We start from the raw sequence: 17,233 nt of genomic DNA on the forward strand, positions 1-17,233 counted from the left end.
TTTAACATGAATGACCTCTAATGCTTTCTAAAAATACATATGAATAATAATTACTTACTTCATTTTACCATTTGTAGAGATGCCTTTAAATTTCTCATTAAAATATAAAATATCCAGGCAATTTCCACTGTTCTAAAAACAGAATGCAAAAATCTACTTGAAATATATGGCTGTAAAATTAACTCAAGCCAAAAATTTCCTGTACAAAATTAAAAATGTGATGTAGACTACTATACTGAAAAGTCATATACAGCAAGGAGGAAGATTATTTCATTTTGTGATGACTGTGGAGGAAGTTTAATGTTACTTAAACTACAAATTTGAAAAGGGTTTTAATAATGGGAGACATACATACCTCAAAATGGGGATGATAATGAAGAGAATAGTGGAACAGGATTGTCTTATTATGTTACGAGAAGAGAAGAAAGCAATTTTAGAAAATGAAGAGAAATATAGTAAGAGACTGTGAATAAATAATGAGAGCGAACATAGAGAAAGATGATAATGAATAAAAGGAATAAAACAGTAGATACGGCAGAAAAGAGAGTAACCATGGGGATTGGGGAGATTTTGATAGACCATTTCGAGACACAGCTTCTGCACATCAAGAATGGCCACTGAAACAGGGAAGAAAGACAACATAAAAATAAGAATGAAGGGCATTACAGAAGTACAGACAGAAATTAGTGAGGTCATTAATAGGATGATATAAAGCCTACATGTAATCAGTGTGAATTAATACTTTCAAATGATGTTACAAAACAGAATTAGTGAACAGCTATAACAAAAGGAATGAAAAATATAATAACTGCTGCCTCGAGTTTCACTAAGTGCAAACCCATAACTCCACATCAGTTGGCTATGGTCCTCAGGCCCTCCCCATCAATCTCTCTAAGGCCAGCCAAACACATGCAGTTTAAATTGACAATTACAACTGTTCAGTTATAACTGTCAGTTGAAATTGCACGTGTGTGGGTATCTCAGTGATACTGAGATACCCACATGCGTGTAGTTTCAAATGACAGTTATAACTGAACAGTTGTAACTGTCAGTTTAAACTGCACATGTGTGGCCGGCCTAAGAAGACACACTGGGCTACTGTCTGTGTTGGATTAGTGTGGGACTGTTTCTTTGTTACTGGGTTATAGCTAGAACAGAGCAATCATCAGCTGTCAGCTCTCTTTGTATGAAAAGATAGAGAAAATACAACCAAAACTGAGAGATTTTGGGCCATCTGGAGACCAAGTGTCAGCCTCTCAGGGCTGCACATCTAGACAGAAGTGAAGATGTTGACAGGTTTCGAAGATGATGAAAAGGGGAGATGATTTTCTGATGTCCAATTTACAGGATCACCATTTCAAGGTACTTATTGCTGGTCTCAAAGGAAAATATATATAATCATAGTAAAGCCACTTCCTTTTCACAATGTACTAGAAATCCTTTTCATTTAGTGCCTATATGACTTTGAACATAAAAGAGAATTGCACATAAAAGACAGACCATTTAGCATATGTAAGGATCTATAAGCTAGTGGTCGATTGGTGAGAAAAAGAGGAGCAAAATTTTTCTAACCGTCAAAACTGGCTTACAATGAGACTTCAAAGACTTCATATCCATGTATACTATAATATTCATAAGATGGTGTCCAAGGTTTGAGAAAACCTCCATTTTGGGGAAATTACAGAAGATCAATGATTCTTCTTCCATATTCACCAAAGACCTTGCTCAAGAAATTGATTCAAATTCTATCACAATTCATCTCCCTTTATACATGTTGGTGATGGGAGTGGAATGGGTCAGGGTGGGAGCATGCCTTGGCTGGCTACCTCCCTTATATGGAGAAGAGGCCTTTGGTATAGATACATGGATATCACAATTCATTCCAATAAAGCCACCAGCAAAAACTGTGAAAAATAATCCATCTTTACTTTATGCAGGTATATAATGAAGTTCAGTCTGTCCAAAGTCCAGTCATCATTCCTGAATTCAATTACTCATCTAGTCCTGTTATCATCCTAAACTGGATCACTTTATGTATTTTTTTCATTACTGACAGTGTTGGGGTGGTTTGGGTATACAGAAAGAATGAACAGGGAATGACTAGCAAATAATGTGTGGAAGGTAGATGTGATTAGAATGAGCTCAAGGAGACTAAGACCATGATGGATGGATAGGGTGAAAAGAACTTTGGATGCACATGGTGTCTCTGTTGAGTAGGAAGAAAAGAGTGTAGAACACGGGGATAAAGAGAGGATGACTGTGAATGGACAAAGGGATGATGTAGCCTGAAGGGATGTTCTTCTCATCTGCTTGACAGATGAGTGGACAAGGAGGACAGTTGTTGCATACTGAAGCACTAAACCAGCTTCAGTACATACTTACCCCAGTCCTATCTTTTGCAATTTCTTCATTGTTCAACATTCTCCTTGTATCCAAGGCCCCATTTACCCTACCCATCCACCCCTTCCTTGGTCCTCCTCACAAGTTCAATCCATCAACTTCTACCTTCCACACTCTTACTTCCTGTTAGTCTTTTCCTTACTCGTTCTTTCCATATGTACAAACCACCTCAGCAATCTCTGACCTATCATATCCAACAGCTCTCTTTTCACCCTTGTTCTCTACATTACCTCTACATTTCTCACTTTATCCATCTTTGTAACTCCCACCATAGTTCTCAAACACTTCATCTCCAACACATTTAGGCTCTTTTTCTGTCTCCTTCAATCCTTCAAATTTCAAGTCTCTGCTCAATTCAATTCTGTTTGTACAATCATTTTCCCATTACAACCTTCTCTTCATATTTCATCCCCAATTATCTATTTCTCATAACATTTTTCATATGACTTCCTAACTACCCTTTACAAATTCATCCCTCTAAAGCTACTACATTTATATTTGTCCCCTTTTCCTTTGTATAACATAACTATACATACACTCTTCCAGTCATATGGCACATTCCCCTCCCTTTGGCACACATTAAATTACTTTAATAGCCAATCCACTGTGAATGTTCCTCTCTTCACCAGACATTAAACGTGATGACCACTTAACCCAGATGCCTTTGCAGCTTTCATTGTAACCTTGCAACCCTTTCTTGTTTTATATCATGAGATCTCATGTCAGTTTTCTCTGCTCTCTCTAATGTTGTGAACACTACTACAAAGTAACCTCTTACTATTTTCTCTTTCTATAATGGTAGATCTAATGGTTTCAATCTCTGAGAACCAATTTAGTCACTGGTCTTTGTATTCCTTCAGTCTTGTTTATATCCTTCATCTTATGTAGAGACTACACAACTGCTGCATGCTTCAATCTAGGATGTATCAGACATTCTATTATTTCTCCAGTCATCCAAATGGTGAAAAGCAAAGTTTATGTTCATCAATACTATGTATGTTTCACCCACAATTTTGCCAGAATGTTTGTCAGGTGATAATGTGATCAACACTCAGAGCTTTCTCTCCTACCCTCATCCAAATAGTGAAAAGCCAAGTTTATGTTCATCAATAGCATGTATGTTTCACCTACAATTTTGCCAGAATGTGTGTTTGGTGATATATAATGTGACCAACACTCAGAGCTTTCTCTTTTGTTTTTGTAACAGATTCTTTTCCTACTGAATAATTCACTGGCTCCATGCACATATGTTGTCAAAATTTTGTTACATTTTATAGTCTTCTTCATCCAGCCTCATTATGAACCAAAAGGTCCCCTGTTGAATACACTATCACTATAACTTACTGTGTTTGACACAATCACAATGTTAAGGTCAATGAATATATTGGGTTAAACACATCACTCTAGGTTTGGGAAAGGAGGGCATCACATGTCATGGAATCAAACTAGAAAAAGACCATATGTCTGAAAGGCATCAAGAAACATACTTCTCTGTACAGATGCACAAACTCATGGAATGACCCACAGGAGGACTTAGTCTGATCTAAAACCATAATGGATTTGAATGACGGAGAAGAAGTGACAACACTCCATGAGTAGTTCCTTCCCTATATATTACAATTAAGTAGGTCAGATGAGTAAGGGGGAAAAGACAGGCAGTATGTTTATGAGAACAAAGATGGATATGTTGGCACTGAGTGAAACCAAATTGAAAGGGAGGGGTAAGTTTAAGTATGGTAGTGTAGTTGGGAGGGTGACAAGAGTGAGGAGAGGACAAGGGAGAGAAGGGGTACCTATACTAGTAAGTGAAGAGATAGGTAAGCATGTGCTGGATTAGGTTTCTTCAAGCTTAAAATGATGATGAAGGTGAAACTGAGAAGGGAGATCTGGGTCTTTGTAAGTATGTGTGGGCCTGGTAGTGAGACTTTTTTTTTTTTTTTATAGATTTAAATGAGTGCATAGAGGGTTTAAGAGTGAAATGTTAATGTAGTGGTAATGGGAGATCTCAATACTAGGGTAGGAGACAAACCAATAGATGGAGTGGTTGGGATGTGTGGAGTTCCAGGAAAAAATTGTAGTGGAGGGTTGATGGAGATGCGTCTAGAGAGTTGATGATAAGAAACACAGTGTTTAGGAAGAATGTCAAGCATAAGTACATATGGGAGAGGTTGATGGATGGAAGAGTGGTAGATAAGGCTTTAATGGACTATATAGTGCTAAACAGAAGAGTAGGAAGAGTGCAAATGTGGCAGGATAGGGAAGAGTGGAGCTGAAAGTAGAATGTAGATAGAGAGAAGCAAATAAATGCCTTGGGGGACTAAAAAGTGCAATAAGAAAGAGACATTTGGGAATGGATGCTAAGAAAAAGTACCAACACAGAATCAGCTTGGTGCTGGACACTGGATGCCCTGAATAGAGCTATTACACAGGGGACATGGGGTACACTGCACTGCATTCTCACTCACTCAGGACACCTCCACAAAATCTCTTCACGCAGTGACTTACAGGCTGTGACTGATTTCCTGGGGACTGAGTTTCCACCAAGAAAGAACCAGGGTAACAGAATGAACAGAAAAACATGGAAAGGATAGTGTATGAACACAAGAACATATGGAAGAGACTGCAAGAGACCATAAGGCCTATACTAGGCAGTCCCATATGGTCTCTTGCAGTCTTCTCCACTGTATGTAGATCTAATGTATTAATAATTCTAAATACAACCAACCTACTACTCATTAGCTGAAATCTAATTAAAAATACATACACTACATGTTTTACCTCAAAATCTATTCTATGAAGGTTGAGTATGAGGACCAACAACATATTGGTTTTGTAGAACTCCTGAGCCAACTGTGCCAGGACCATGTCAGTCTGGGGCTCCGAGTCTCCTGAGCCATACAACATAGTTTTGATTTGACTAAGGCTCTTGCTGACATCTTCTTGCACCTGGAAGAATTCAAAGAGAAATAAAATTATCACCTCATAATTAAGGTTATAATCAAAGTACTTGGGAATGTTTAATATGTTTCATGGTTTGGTACAGAATTGTTCAGCTATCATATGTTTAATCTTTTCACTGTTACTAATGATTTGTGTCTTTATTCTGGATGCTGCCAGAAAATTTCATTCAAAGGAATCCCCCAGAGCCATGAAGGAGCTCAATTTAAATTTATCTTGATTAGCCATTTTGTTATTACTGATGATTTGTGCCTTAATTTTAGTTGTTAAGCAATTTTATTCAACAAATAGGTTAAAAAAAAATTGTGGACACTTGTTTTTATGGAAATACATTCTGTAGATCCATGGGGTAGGTTCTGGTATTTCTAAGCTCAATATTACATGAACATATTGTCTGTTCTGTAGGTTGTGACTTTCCATATTACTACCCCTTCATTTTTCCCAAGAGAAGTAAAGCATAAGACAAAGGAGGCAAAAAAGAGCAGATATGAAATGGGGTAAGAGTATAAGAGAAAATTTGGAAAGTAATAAAAAGATGTTTTGAAAGGAAACTTAGAGAGGAAGGAGAGGCTACTTCCCTTTAAAGGGGGAAAAAGTCCTTGGTATATACTGTAAATAGATCAATTTAACAATATAACTTACCTTTTCAGATTTCTTATCTGTTTTCTCTAACCTCTCTAAAGATGTAAGAGAATCCTTGAGAGCCTTACAGACCTCATGTGGATTCTTTGGGCTTTTGCCAAACAACGGCATATTGATGTGTCCCTGCTATAACACCATCACCTGAAAACAAAGAAAACTTGTGTTTTGACTTTCTCTGACTGGAAACCTGCAGCCCTACAATGGCAGGCAACAATCCTCAAGCCCTCCCATAGATCTCCAAGAAGAAACTTTGGAATGTTGTCTTTGCTGTATTTGTGAAGGTCAGTTTCTATGTTGCTGGTTTTTAGTAATGGGAAGCCATTGTCAGCTACCTACAATCCTTATGTGATAAGGTAAGGGGGAGGAAATACAGATGAAGCTGATAGAGAAGTGGTGTACAAAGGTTACTGAAGATGGGTGACAAGGAAATGTTTCTCTCTGACTTCCATCTTGCAGGACCATCACTAGCATACCTATCACTGGTCCCATAATATATCTACAACAAATAAGCAGACCTATAAATTTTTTTGGGACATTTTACAAAGATACAGTGAATAATGTGGAGGTGAGGCAGAGAACAGAGGTGGAAAGAGAGCTGGAGGAAACCACTATTCAGGGAGAAATTATGCTACTTTACTATACTGTGACTGTCCATCTGTTAAAATGTCCCCCACTCTTAATATTGTCCTGTACCACTTCTATGAATATAAATTTCCTTTTTTGCTGAACCCTGTGGTAGGGGAGAAGGAATATAACTAGTGTTCCCACTTGAGTCATAAAAGGCAACAAAACTGGGACATGGATAGTACTAATCATACTCTCTGTAGCCCCAAAGGGGACATTCCTAAAAAAAGCAAAGGCATAGAGGGTCTGGGAGGAGTTTTCCAACCAGAACCCTAAGGTTTGGGTCTTTTAATGTGTCTGGATGTGGTACAGATGAGAGTAAAAGGGAAAAGATAGGCAGTATGTTTGTGGGAATATGGATGTGTTGGCACTGAGTGAAACCAAGTTGAAAGGGAGGGGTGAGTTTGAGTTTGGGAGTGTAGTTGGGAGGTTGTCAGGAGAGAAGAGAGGATGAGGGTGATAAGTTGGGAGGTTGTCAGGAGAGAAGAGAGGATGAGGGTGATAAGGGGTAGCTATACAAGTGCATAAAAGATTTAGGGAGAAGTGTCAATGTAGTGGTATTGGGAGATCTTAATGCTTGGGTAGAAGATGAACCAATAGATGGAGTGGTTGGGAAGAGTGGTGTGCCAGGAAACAATCATAATGGAGAGTTGATGGTGGAGATGTGTCTACAGAGTTGATGATAGCAAACACAGTGTTTAGGAAGAAAGTCAAGCATATGTACACATAGGAGAGGATGGATGGAAGAATAGTAGATAGGGCATTAATGGACTATATAGTGGTAACCTGGAGAAGTTTAGGGAGAGTTTTGGATGTACATGTTCTTGGGGAGAGAGTGGTAATATATCAGATCCTTTTTTGGTGGAAGGTAAGTTGAGAGTGGAGAATAGATAAAGAAGAAAAGGACTGAAGGTAGGGAGGTGCTTTGAGTAAACTGCTTAAATGAGAAAAAAAAAGGAGAAATACAAGAAGACAAGAGAAGAGTGGGAGTGAGTGAAGGATTGAGTAGAGCTAGGAGTGGAGGAGGAATGGGGATGTTTCAAGGAGGGAGTCACAAGGTGTGCATAGATGGTAAATGGAACAAGGAGGATGGGATGAAACAAAGAAGGTTGCAGAAAAGAAATAAGCATTCACAGTTTGGCTGCAAAACAGGATGAGATAATCATACAAGAGGTAAAAAGAAAAGAAGTTAAGCATAAGATAAAGGAGTCAAAGAGGAGAGTAGATGTGAAATGGGGTAAGAATATGACAGAAAATTTTGAAAGTAATAAAAAGATGTTTTGGAAGGAAATTAAGAAAGGGGAGGTGAATCAAGTACAGAAAAGGTAAAAGGTGCAGATGGAGAGATGATAATGGAAGAGATGGCAGTAAGAGGAAGATGGGCAGAGTATTTTAAGAAGTTGCTAAATGTGAAAGAGGATAGGGAGGGAAAGGTAGTTGCAAATGGGAAGCACTAAGAAAGTGACAGTGATGAATGAGGAAAATGGAGGAGAAATAAGGAAATATAAGGTGAAAGCAATTATTAAAATGATGAGAGCAGGTAAGGCACCTGGGTTAGATGGGTATCATGAGGAGTGTCTAAAAAAGGGAGGTACAGTGATGGTGGACTGCCTGGTGAGGTTGTTTAATGTTTGTCTAAATTGGGGTAGAGTGCCGAAAGACTGGATGAGTGCATGTATAGTTCCACTTTACAAGGGAAAGGAAACAAGTGTGAGTGCAATAGTTTCAGAGGGATCAGTTTGCCATGTGTAGTTTGGAAGGGTTAAGGGAAGGTTTTGAGAGGATTAGGAGAGGAACAGAGGGAATAATTGGTGAGAAACAGTGTGGGTTTAGGACTGGTAGGGGTTGTGTGGATCAGATTTATTGTGGTAAGACAGAGTATATGAGAAAGCTTTAGGAAAAGGTAAAGATGTTTTTTGGGCCTTTATGGATTTGGAAAATGCTTATGGTAGGTTAGACAGTAAGGCACTGTGGGAGGTATTGCAGATATATGGGATAGGAGGAAAGATGTTAAAAGCAGTCAAGAGTTTTTACAAGAGTAGTAGAGCCTGTATTAGAATTAGAAATAGAGAGAGTGATTTAAGGTTAAGGTGGGACTTTGCCAGGGATGTGTTATGTTGCCTTGGCTGTTCAATTTATACATGGATGAGGTGGTGTGAGAGGTAAACAAGGGTAATGAGCTGGGGGATTAGTAATAGTTAAAGAATATGGAGAAAAATGGGAGATAAGCCAGTTGTTGTTTGCTGACAACACTGCACTTGCAGCAGGATCATAGGGATTAAGGGAGCTTCACCAGCAAACATTTGAAAAATTCTGGTACACGAGATAATTTTAGGTTAACATTTCAAGAGAATCTCTATGATGGTGGCAACACTCACACAAAGTTATATAGTTGTATTTCATTTCTATTTTATTATACAGAATAGATAAAATACAACTCTGGCAATTCCATTGCATAAAAATCATTCTGTATATTGAAATAATATCAACATTTCTATAGCTATTTAGTTTTTTTCTACAGAATTGTGTTTATGGAGATATTTGGCAACTCCTCCCACTAGCATACCCCACAAAGGCAGTGGACAGGCCATCAGTGCTCCAAAAAGTCAAAGTAAGGTGACATCGCTCCTGGCGCTCTCACCGTACACCACAATTTTGATTCCTTGCCCTGTATTGTTGCTGTGATCATGGAGAGAGAAAAAAAGTGAAGTGGCAGAATATAGAGAGGGCCCATGAGTGCCTGAAAAAGAAACAAGGAAAAAGAAAGAGGAGGAAAGCATCACAGCTGCACACAGCACTCCGCAAGCATATACTAGCCACACCCACCTTACAACCTCCTCCACCCATGCCACACCACTAACCTTTACCTCACACCTCATCAGCAAAGAGGAAATTGGAGATTTGCTATACATTGCAACCATCAAACAAATGGCCACAAATTTAAATCCCCCATCCTGTAGAGTTAATGTTTTTGTATTTTCTGTTGTATTACCTTCAGTTGTTCTTTTTGGATTTTTTACTATTTTGTTTCATTTGAAAGAAAACACTATGCTCTTTATTTTCTATATTAAAAGATAAAAGATTTTTTTTTCTATGAAACCTGAATTTTGCAGCCTTTTTGAATTATTCAGAAAAACAAATAAATAAAAATTCAGAGGTATTACATACATACATACATATACCAAGGCTTTTTCCCCCTTACAAGGGAGGTAGCCAAAAAGGACAAGGCATAAAATCACTCCCACCCATTCCATCCCTGAAAACACTCCACACCCCTCCACCCTCCCTCCCATCTTAGCACCTCCTAGATGACGGGTCATCCCTGCACCCTGTCCACTGCCCTGGGTCAAAAGCAGTGTCGCAAGACACAGCACATTCACAGCAAAGCCGCTTCATTAAATCGGCGACCCCCCCTCTCTGTCCCCCCATATAAAGGAGAGGACGGGGAGAAATCCCTTCGGGCTGCGTCAAAATTTTTGCTCACACACACTACCTCACCCCCCACTCCCCCGTCCATTCCACCTCATGCATCACAACATTTTCCATATACAACCATTCTCCATTCACCACTGTCTTCTGTCCTCTCCTGTCCTTCCTCAACAGACATTCCCCTCTTCCCCAAAGCCCCCTTCATCCCATCCATCCAACTCATCCTAGGACATCCCCTCATGTTCACTCCCTCCACATCTGCCTTCCATACCTCCTTTACTAGTCTTTCTTCACTCATTCTTTCCATGTGTCCAAACCATCCTAATACTCTTTCATCAACCCTATCTCCCAGCTCCCTTTCCACCCCTGTTCTCCTCCTCACCTCCTCATTTCTCACTCTATCAAGCCTAGTAACCCCCATCATACTTCTCAGACACTTCATCTCAAACACATTCAAGTTCCTTCTCTCTTCCTCTCTTATGTTCCATGTTTCTGCTCCATACAGTGCTGTTGGCACAATCACTCCTTCATACAGTCTCCTCTTAGCATCCATTCCCAAATTTCTATTCCTCATTACACTTTTTAAACCACCAAGGCATTTACTCGCTTCTCTCAATCTACATTCTACCTCCACCTTCACTCCACCTTTTCCCCTGCCACATTTGCACCCAAATATCTAAAACTATCCACTTCCTCCAGTTGCTCTCCCTTAATGCTCACTTCCAGATTACTGCCACTTTCACCCCTTGTACATCTCATCACCTTACTTTTACCCACATTTATCTTCAGCTTTCTTCTATCACACACTCTCCCAAACTCTGTCACCAGCTTCCTCAATCCCTCCTCCGATCCTGCCACAAGCGCAGTGTCATCTGCAAACAACAGCTGGCTCACCTCCCACTTTTCTCCATTTTCCTTAACCATCTCCAATCCCTGACTCACTACCCTTGCATTCACCTCTCGCACCACCCCATCCATGTATAAGTTGAACAGCCAGGGTGACATAACGCATCCCTGACGAAGTCCCACCTTTACCTCAAACCACTCACTCTCTCCATTTCTAATCCTGACACAAGCTCTACTACTCTCATAAAATCTCTTGACAGCTCCGAGAAGCTTTCCTCCTATCCTGTATATCCGCATAACCTCCCACAGTGCCTTTCTGTCTACCCTGTCGTAAGCCTTTTCCAGATCCATAAAGGCCCAGAAAACATCCTTCCCCTTTCCTATAGCTTTCTCACATATCTGTCTTACCACAAAAATCTGATCTACACAACCTCTACCCGTCCTAAATCCACACTGTTCCTCACCAATTACTCCCTCTGTTCCTCTCCTAATCCTCTCAATCAAGATCCTCCCATAAGCCTTCCCAACTACACTTAACAAGCTAATCCCTCTGAAACTACTACATTCACACTTGTCCCCCTTTCCCTTGTAAAGTGGAACTATACAAGCAATCCTCCAGTCCTCTGGCACTCTACCTTCTCTCCAGCAAACATTAAATAACCTCACCAGCCAGTCCACCATCACTATACCTCCTTTTTTAAGACATTCTGCATGGCATCCATCCATACCAGGTGCCTTACCTGCTTTCATCATCTTAACAACTGCCTTCACTTCATCCTTCCTTATTTCTCCTCCATTTTCCTCACTCATCACTCTCATTTTCTTAGCATTTCCCACTGCAGCTATCTTTCCCTCCCTATCCTCCTTCACATTAAGCAACTCCCTAAAATATTCTGCCCATCTTCCCCTTACTACCTTCTCCTCCATTATCATCTCTCCATCTGCACCTTTTACCTTTCCTTCTCTACTTGATTCGCCTCCTCTTAGTTTGATAAAATGTATTCATTACCTTTTGTTCCCCAGACTCTTAGGTTTCAATTCATACCAAGCTGAATGTGGAAGGATTTTCCATTAAGTAATTAAAGCTTCACTATATCTTCACTATGCTTTATACATACATGGGAGGAACACAATACCCTGAGGAATTGAATTATACACTAATGTAAGGGGTAATTATACCCAAGTTCATTAAATATATAACTGAAAATTTAATTTCACCTACTCTATAATGCGATGCAATGCTCCCTTAAGGAAGTTGGTGACAGAGTTTGGGAAGGTGTGCAAAAGAAGGAAGTTGAAGATAAATAAGGGTAAAAGTAAGGTGATGAGATGTACAAAGGGAGAGTCTGGCAGCAAATTGAAAGTGAGTATTAAGGGAGAGAGACTGGAGGAAGTGGATAGCTTTAGATACTTGGGTGCAAATGTGACACAAAAGGGAAGAGTGGAAGTGGGGGTAGAATGTAGATTGAAACAAGTAAATGCCTTGGGGGACTAAAAATTGTAATGAGAAATAGACATTTGGGAATGGATCCTATGAGAAGATTGTATGATGGGGTGATTGTGCCGACTGCACTGCATGGGGCAGACACAGAACATAAGAGAGGAAGAGTTCAAATGTGCTTGAGATGAAATGCCAAGAAATATGGTAGGGGTTAATAGGCTGGACAGAGTCAGAAACGAGGAGGTGAGAAGGAGAGTGAGGATGAAAAGGGAGTTTTTGAGATAGGACTGATGAAAGGGTATTGGGATGGTTTGGACATTTGGAAAGAATGAGTGAAGAAAGATTAATAAAAGAGGTATGGAAGGCAGAGGTGAGGGAGTGAACATGCAGGGGTGACCAAGGATGAGATGGATGGATGGGGAAAAAAGAGGGGAATGTTTGCTGAGGAAGGAAGAGAGAAGACAGAAGATAGGGGTGAGTGGAGAATGGTTGTGTATGGATGATGCCATGATGCATGGAAGGAAGTGGGTGGGGGATGGGAGGGGTGAGGGAGTATGTGTGAATGATATTTTGACATAGCCCAAAGGGATTTCTCCCAATTTTCTCTTTTTCTACTTGAGGAGATTAAATGAAGAGGCCTTGTTGTGCATGTGCTACACTGCTTCTGATTCAGGGGAGTGGGTGAGATGCAGGGATGACAGGTCATCTAGGAAGAGCCAAGAAAAGAAGGAGGGAGGGAGGGGTGGTGAATGGGAGAGGAGTATGTGAGGATGAAATGGGTGGGAATGTATTTATGCCTTTGACTTTGGCTATCTTCCTTGTAAGAACATAAGAATAAAGGAGACTGCAAGAGACCATAAGGCCTACACTAGCCAGTTCCATGTCCATTACAACCTGTCATCCCCATCCATAAAGTTTTGTTTCTTAAAACAACTGATAGCTTCAGCACTCACTACATGGTTACTAAGTCTATTCCATTTGTTGACCACCCTATTAGTAAGCCAGTTCTTGCCTATTTCCTTCTTAAATCTAAATTTGTCCACTTTATATCCATTACTGTGAGTCCTACCCTATTGTCTTAATATAACCTTGTTTGCATCACCCTTGTTAAAGCCTTTAGTCCACTTGAACACCTCTATTAGATCAACCTACACTCTGTATCTTTCCAAAATGTAAGTTAAGGTATCTAAGCCTCTCCTCACAAGGTAAATTTCTGAGCCCATGTATCATTTTGGCCATTCTCCTCTGTACAGTTTCTAGTGAACTGATGTCCATTCTATAGGATGAAGACCAAAACTGTACTGCATAGTCAAGGATGGGTCTAACACTAAATAGAGTTTGATAATTACCTCTGCACCTCAATTTGTAGCCACCCTGGCAATGAAACCTAATGCTCTGTTAGCTTTATTCCTGGTGCTAATGCACCGTTTCCTGGGGAAAAAGCCAATGGTGTATATATATATATATATATATATATATATATATATATATACACAATTATTTCCTCTTTTTACTAGCAATGAAGATGTAAACATACAAAAGCACTCTGCTTTGTTAATCTTTCCTGGTGGTTACTCCTGCATTTGTGAACACACATTTCTAGTGTTTTTGTATTTACGTAGTTGTATTTTACGGGAAGAGAGCTACGCTTGTAGTGACCTGCTTTTGTATCTTTCCATATCCAGTTTGTTCTTAAATTCATGTATAGTTTTAGCACTCATTGTTTCCTCATTCAGTTTGTTCCAGATATCTATCACTCTGTGTGGGTAGCTAAATTCTTTTTCAGATCTCTTCTGTAACTGTCCTTAGTTTTTTCTTGTGTCCTCTTGTTTTTCTTCTGTCCCACTTTAATAAGTCATCTCTATCAACAATTTTCATCCCTTTCATAATTCTGTAGGTGGTTAGCACTGTATGTGTGTGTATTTACCTAGTTGTATTTTACAGGAAGATGGGCTATGCTCATGGTGTCCCGTCTTCATATCTCGTTTTATCTAGACTGTTTTTAAATTCATGTATCGTTTTTGCACACACCACATTTTCATCTAACTTGTTCCAAACATCTATTATCCTTTGGGGAAAGCTGTTCTTTTTCAGGTCTCTTCTATAACTGTCTTTCTTGATTTTCTTTTCCATGTCCTCTTGTATCTCTACTATCCCATTATATTAGATCCTCTCTATCAATAGTTTCTATGACTTTCATGATTCTATAGTTATCAAGTCTCTCTTCTTTGCTCTAATGTCTGTAGCTCAAGTTTTGCTAGTTTCTCTTCATATGATAGTTCTGAGAGTGTTGGTGCCAATTTCGTAATTGCTCTTTGTATTCTTTCAAGTTTTGTTATACATTTTTTTGTACTAGGTGACCACATTGTCGATGTATACTCCAATCTTGGTCTTATCAAAGTGACTAGTATTTTCTTCTTCATTTCATCGTCCAGGTATGTAAATGCCACTTTGATTGTTCTCCACCCTTCACTGTCATCTCTTCCCAGCAGATTTCTTTACAATTAGTCACCCATTATAACTATTCTTCCTCCATCTTCCAGTATCTTATTTAGTGTTATCCTTGTGTCTTCTAAAATATTTTTGTGTTCTCTCTCTTCCCATGCCATTTTAGGAGGCACATAATTTTCAACAAACTTCCTGCTCTTCCCGTCCCTGTCCTTCATTTCCATCATAATTATCTCTACTCTATTCTTTCCATATGTGATATTCCTCACATTTATATCCTTCTCAGTCAGGAACAAAATTCCACCCCCTTGTTTTACCTCTCTGTTTCTAATCCAATAATTATATGCACCATGTCTTACACTGTTGGATGGTAGTAGACCTTTCAATTTTGTCTCTACCATTCCCATTATGTCTGGTTCTTTTTCCTTCAGGTAATCATTCAGTTCGTTCAAGCCTGTAATTAAGCCATTTATATTTGTGTAAGACATTTTTAATTTTCTGCTACTTCCATCATGTTTTCTGTTTCCCATCTGTTTTTCTCTGCTATGAACCATTTCCTCACTTTTATATCCACTACTCTCCCATAGAATTTCTCTTTGACTCTGTTCTTTTCTCATTTTTTCCCTTAGCTTCTAGTCTTTTTGTTTTCTCAACCTCTTTATTCATTTATCTTTTTGTCCATACCTATTTATACTGATCACTTTTTACTAGTTTCCCTGTTTTTGCTAAGATATTCTCTGCTGTCGTTTGTGTCCTGAATTTAACCTTAATTGATCTGGTCTTATCTGTATTGTATTTCCCTATTCTATATATTTCTTCAATTTCTTTCCCTGTTTCTTGTTCATCCTCTTGAACTACTTCTAATATATTGTTTACCTTTTCCTCCTCTTTTACTCTTGTAGTCCTATTTGGATTATGCTTTTCTTCCATCCCTAATATAATTATACATTTATTTTTGTCCATTAAGTGTCTTACTATATTCTCCTTCTCTCTCATCACTTTAACCCCTTCCATACGGTGCCGCACACATAGGCGTCATGGGGAGCGAGTGTATTCGCGAGGCTGCCATATCGGCGTCTTGATTATATTTATTGTAGTCGCCCGTGTTTTTACATTCTCTCAAATGTGCCCTGAATCCCATTCTCTGTGGTTTTCAAAATTCGCGGGTGAAAGAGAGAACGATCGATATAAGCGGTGACTATATTTTATGATGCGAGTATTATTACGACACGTCGTACGGCTGGCATTGGCTGCTGCCACCGAGATTTAAGTCCATGACGCCTACGTGTGCAGCACCGTATGGAAGGGGTTAATAACTGTGTACTTAGTGTGTTCCTTCATCTGTTGTTTCACTATATCTCTACATACAATTTTGTTGTTCTCTTGGACTTTTCTCCAACACTGTACTTCTTTTGCTACGGACTCTTTATTCTCTTTATTCTTCTTCTTTAATTCCTCATTCTCATCTTTTACTTCTTTTAACTGTCTTTTTAATTCTTCTATTTCTTTATTTAGGTTTTGGTTCTCCTTCTTTAGTTCTTCCAATTTATCAACTCTTTGCGTAATCTGTGTAAGTTGGCTGAACCTAACCTCCCAGTGTTCATTCATTTTCCCTAGTTTTTCCTCTAGACTTGCTAATCGGGGGAGGTTGGCATACCCCCTCTCATTAAATCCATGGAAATTATTATCTCCACTTTCTATTGTGTTGTTCTTATCTATATTTCTAATTTTAGTGCCTTTACTGATATTTTCAACTTCACCTGCATCGTCTGCAGCCCTCTTGTTGACATTTCTTCTGACATCCGGGGGAGCCCGTTCATCTCCTTCCTCATTTCCTTCCATTTTCCTCAGTAATCCCTCCCTTTCTCCTTTTTCTTCACCTTCCCACTACACCACAAGCTTTCCCCTTCCCTACTAATACAACAAAGGTACTCCCTCATTGTTGAGATCCATGAAATTTGAGTTTTCCTGGAGTTCCAAACTTCGCTGTCACTTCGACCGTGGTGTGTGTGTATGTTTAAATTATATATATATACATATATATATATATATATATATATAGATATATAATATATATATATAAATATACACATTCATACACACACACAAATTAGATATGGTGAGATACAGACAGGACACCATGAGCATAGCTCCCCCTCGCATAAGATACAAATAGGTAAATACACAACTCCAATCCATTTTCCAACTTTCTAGCACTTAGTTTTCTTACTCCAGTATGCCCGTCTCTTATAACTTGCCTCAATTTCTTCTTTGTACGAGCAATAAAGATGTATATATGTATATATATATATATATATATATATATATATATGTATATATATATATATATATATATATATATATATATATGTATATATACACACAAAAAAGTGGTTTCATTAGTTTATCTTTCCAAGTGGTTACTTCCAATTTGTGAACATACAT

General features: G+C 38.9%; 1 protein-coding gene across 3 annotated transcripts in view; it reads right to left on the bottom strand.

The window, feature by feature from the left end:
* LOC143028518 (protein Mo25-like) overlaps nucleotides 1-17,233 on the bottom strand; it is a 48,512-nt gene that overhangs the window by 11,519 nt on the left and 19,760 nt on the right. For all 3 annotated transcript variants that reach the window (XM_076190728.1, XM_076190730.1, XM_076190729.1), the window contains 2 exons: nucleotides 6,001-6,141; nucleotides 5,179-5,346 (listed from right to left, as the gene is read on the bottom strand). In XM_076190728.1, the coding sequence (XP_076046843.1) occupies nucleotides 5,179-5,346; nucleotides 6,001-6,111 (279 nt within the window). In that variant the 5' untranslated portion in view covers nucleotides 6,112-6,141. The remainder of the gene's footprint in view (nucleotides 1-5,178; nucleotides 5,347-6,000; nucleotides 6,142-17,233) is intronic.

This window comes from Oratosquilla oratoria, chromosome 9, assembly GCF_046742065.1.
Source record: "Oratosquilla oratoria isolate Oo_2021 chromosome 9, ASM4674206v1, whole genome shotgun sequence".
Taxonomy (NCBI): Eukaryota; Metazoa; Arthropoda; class Malacostraca; order Stomatopoda; family Squillidae; genus Oratosquilla; species Oratosquilla oratoria.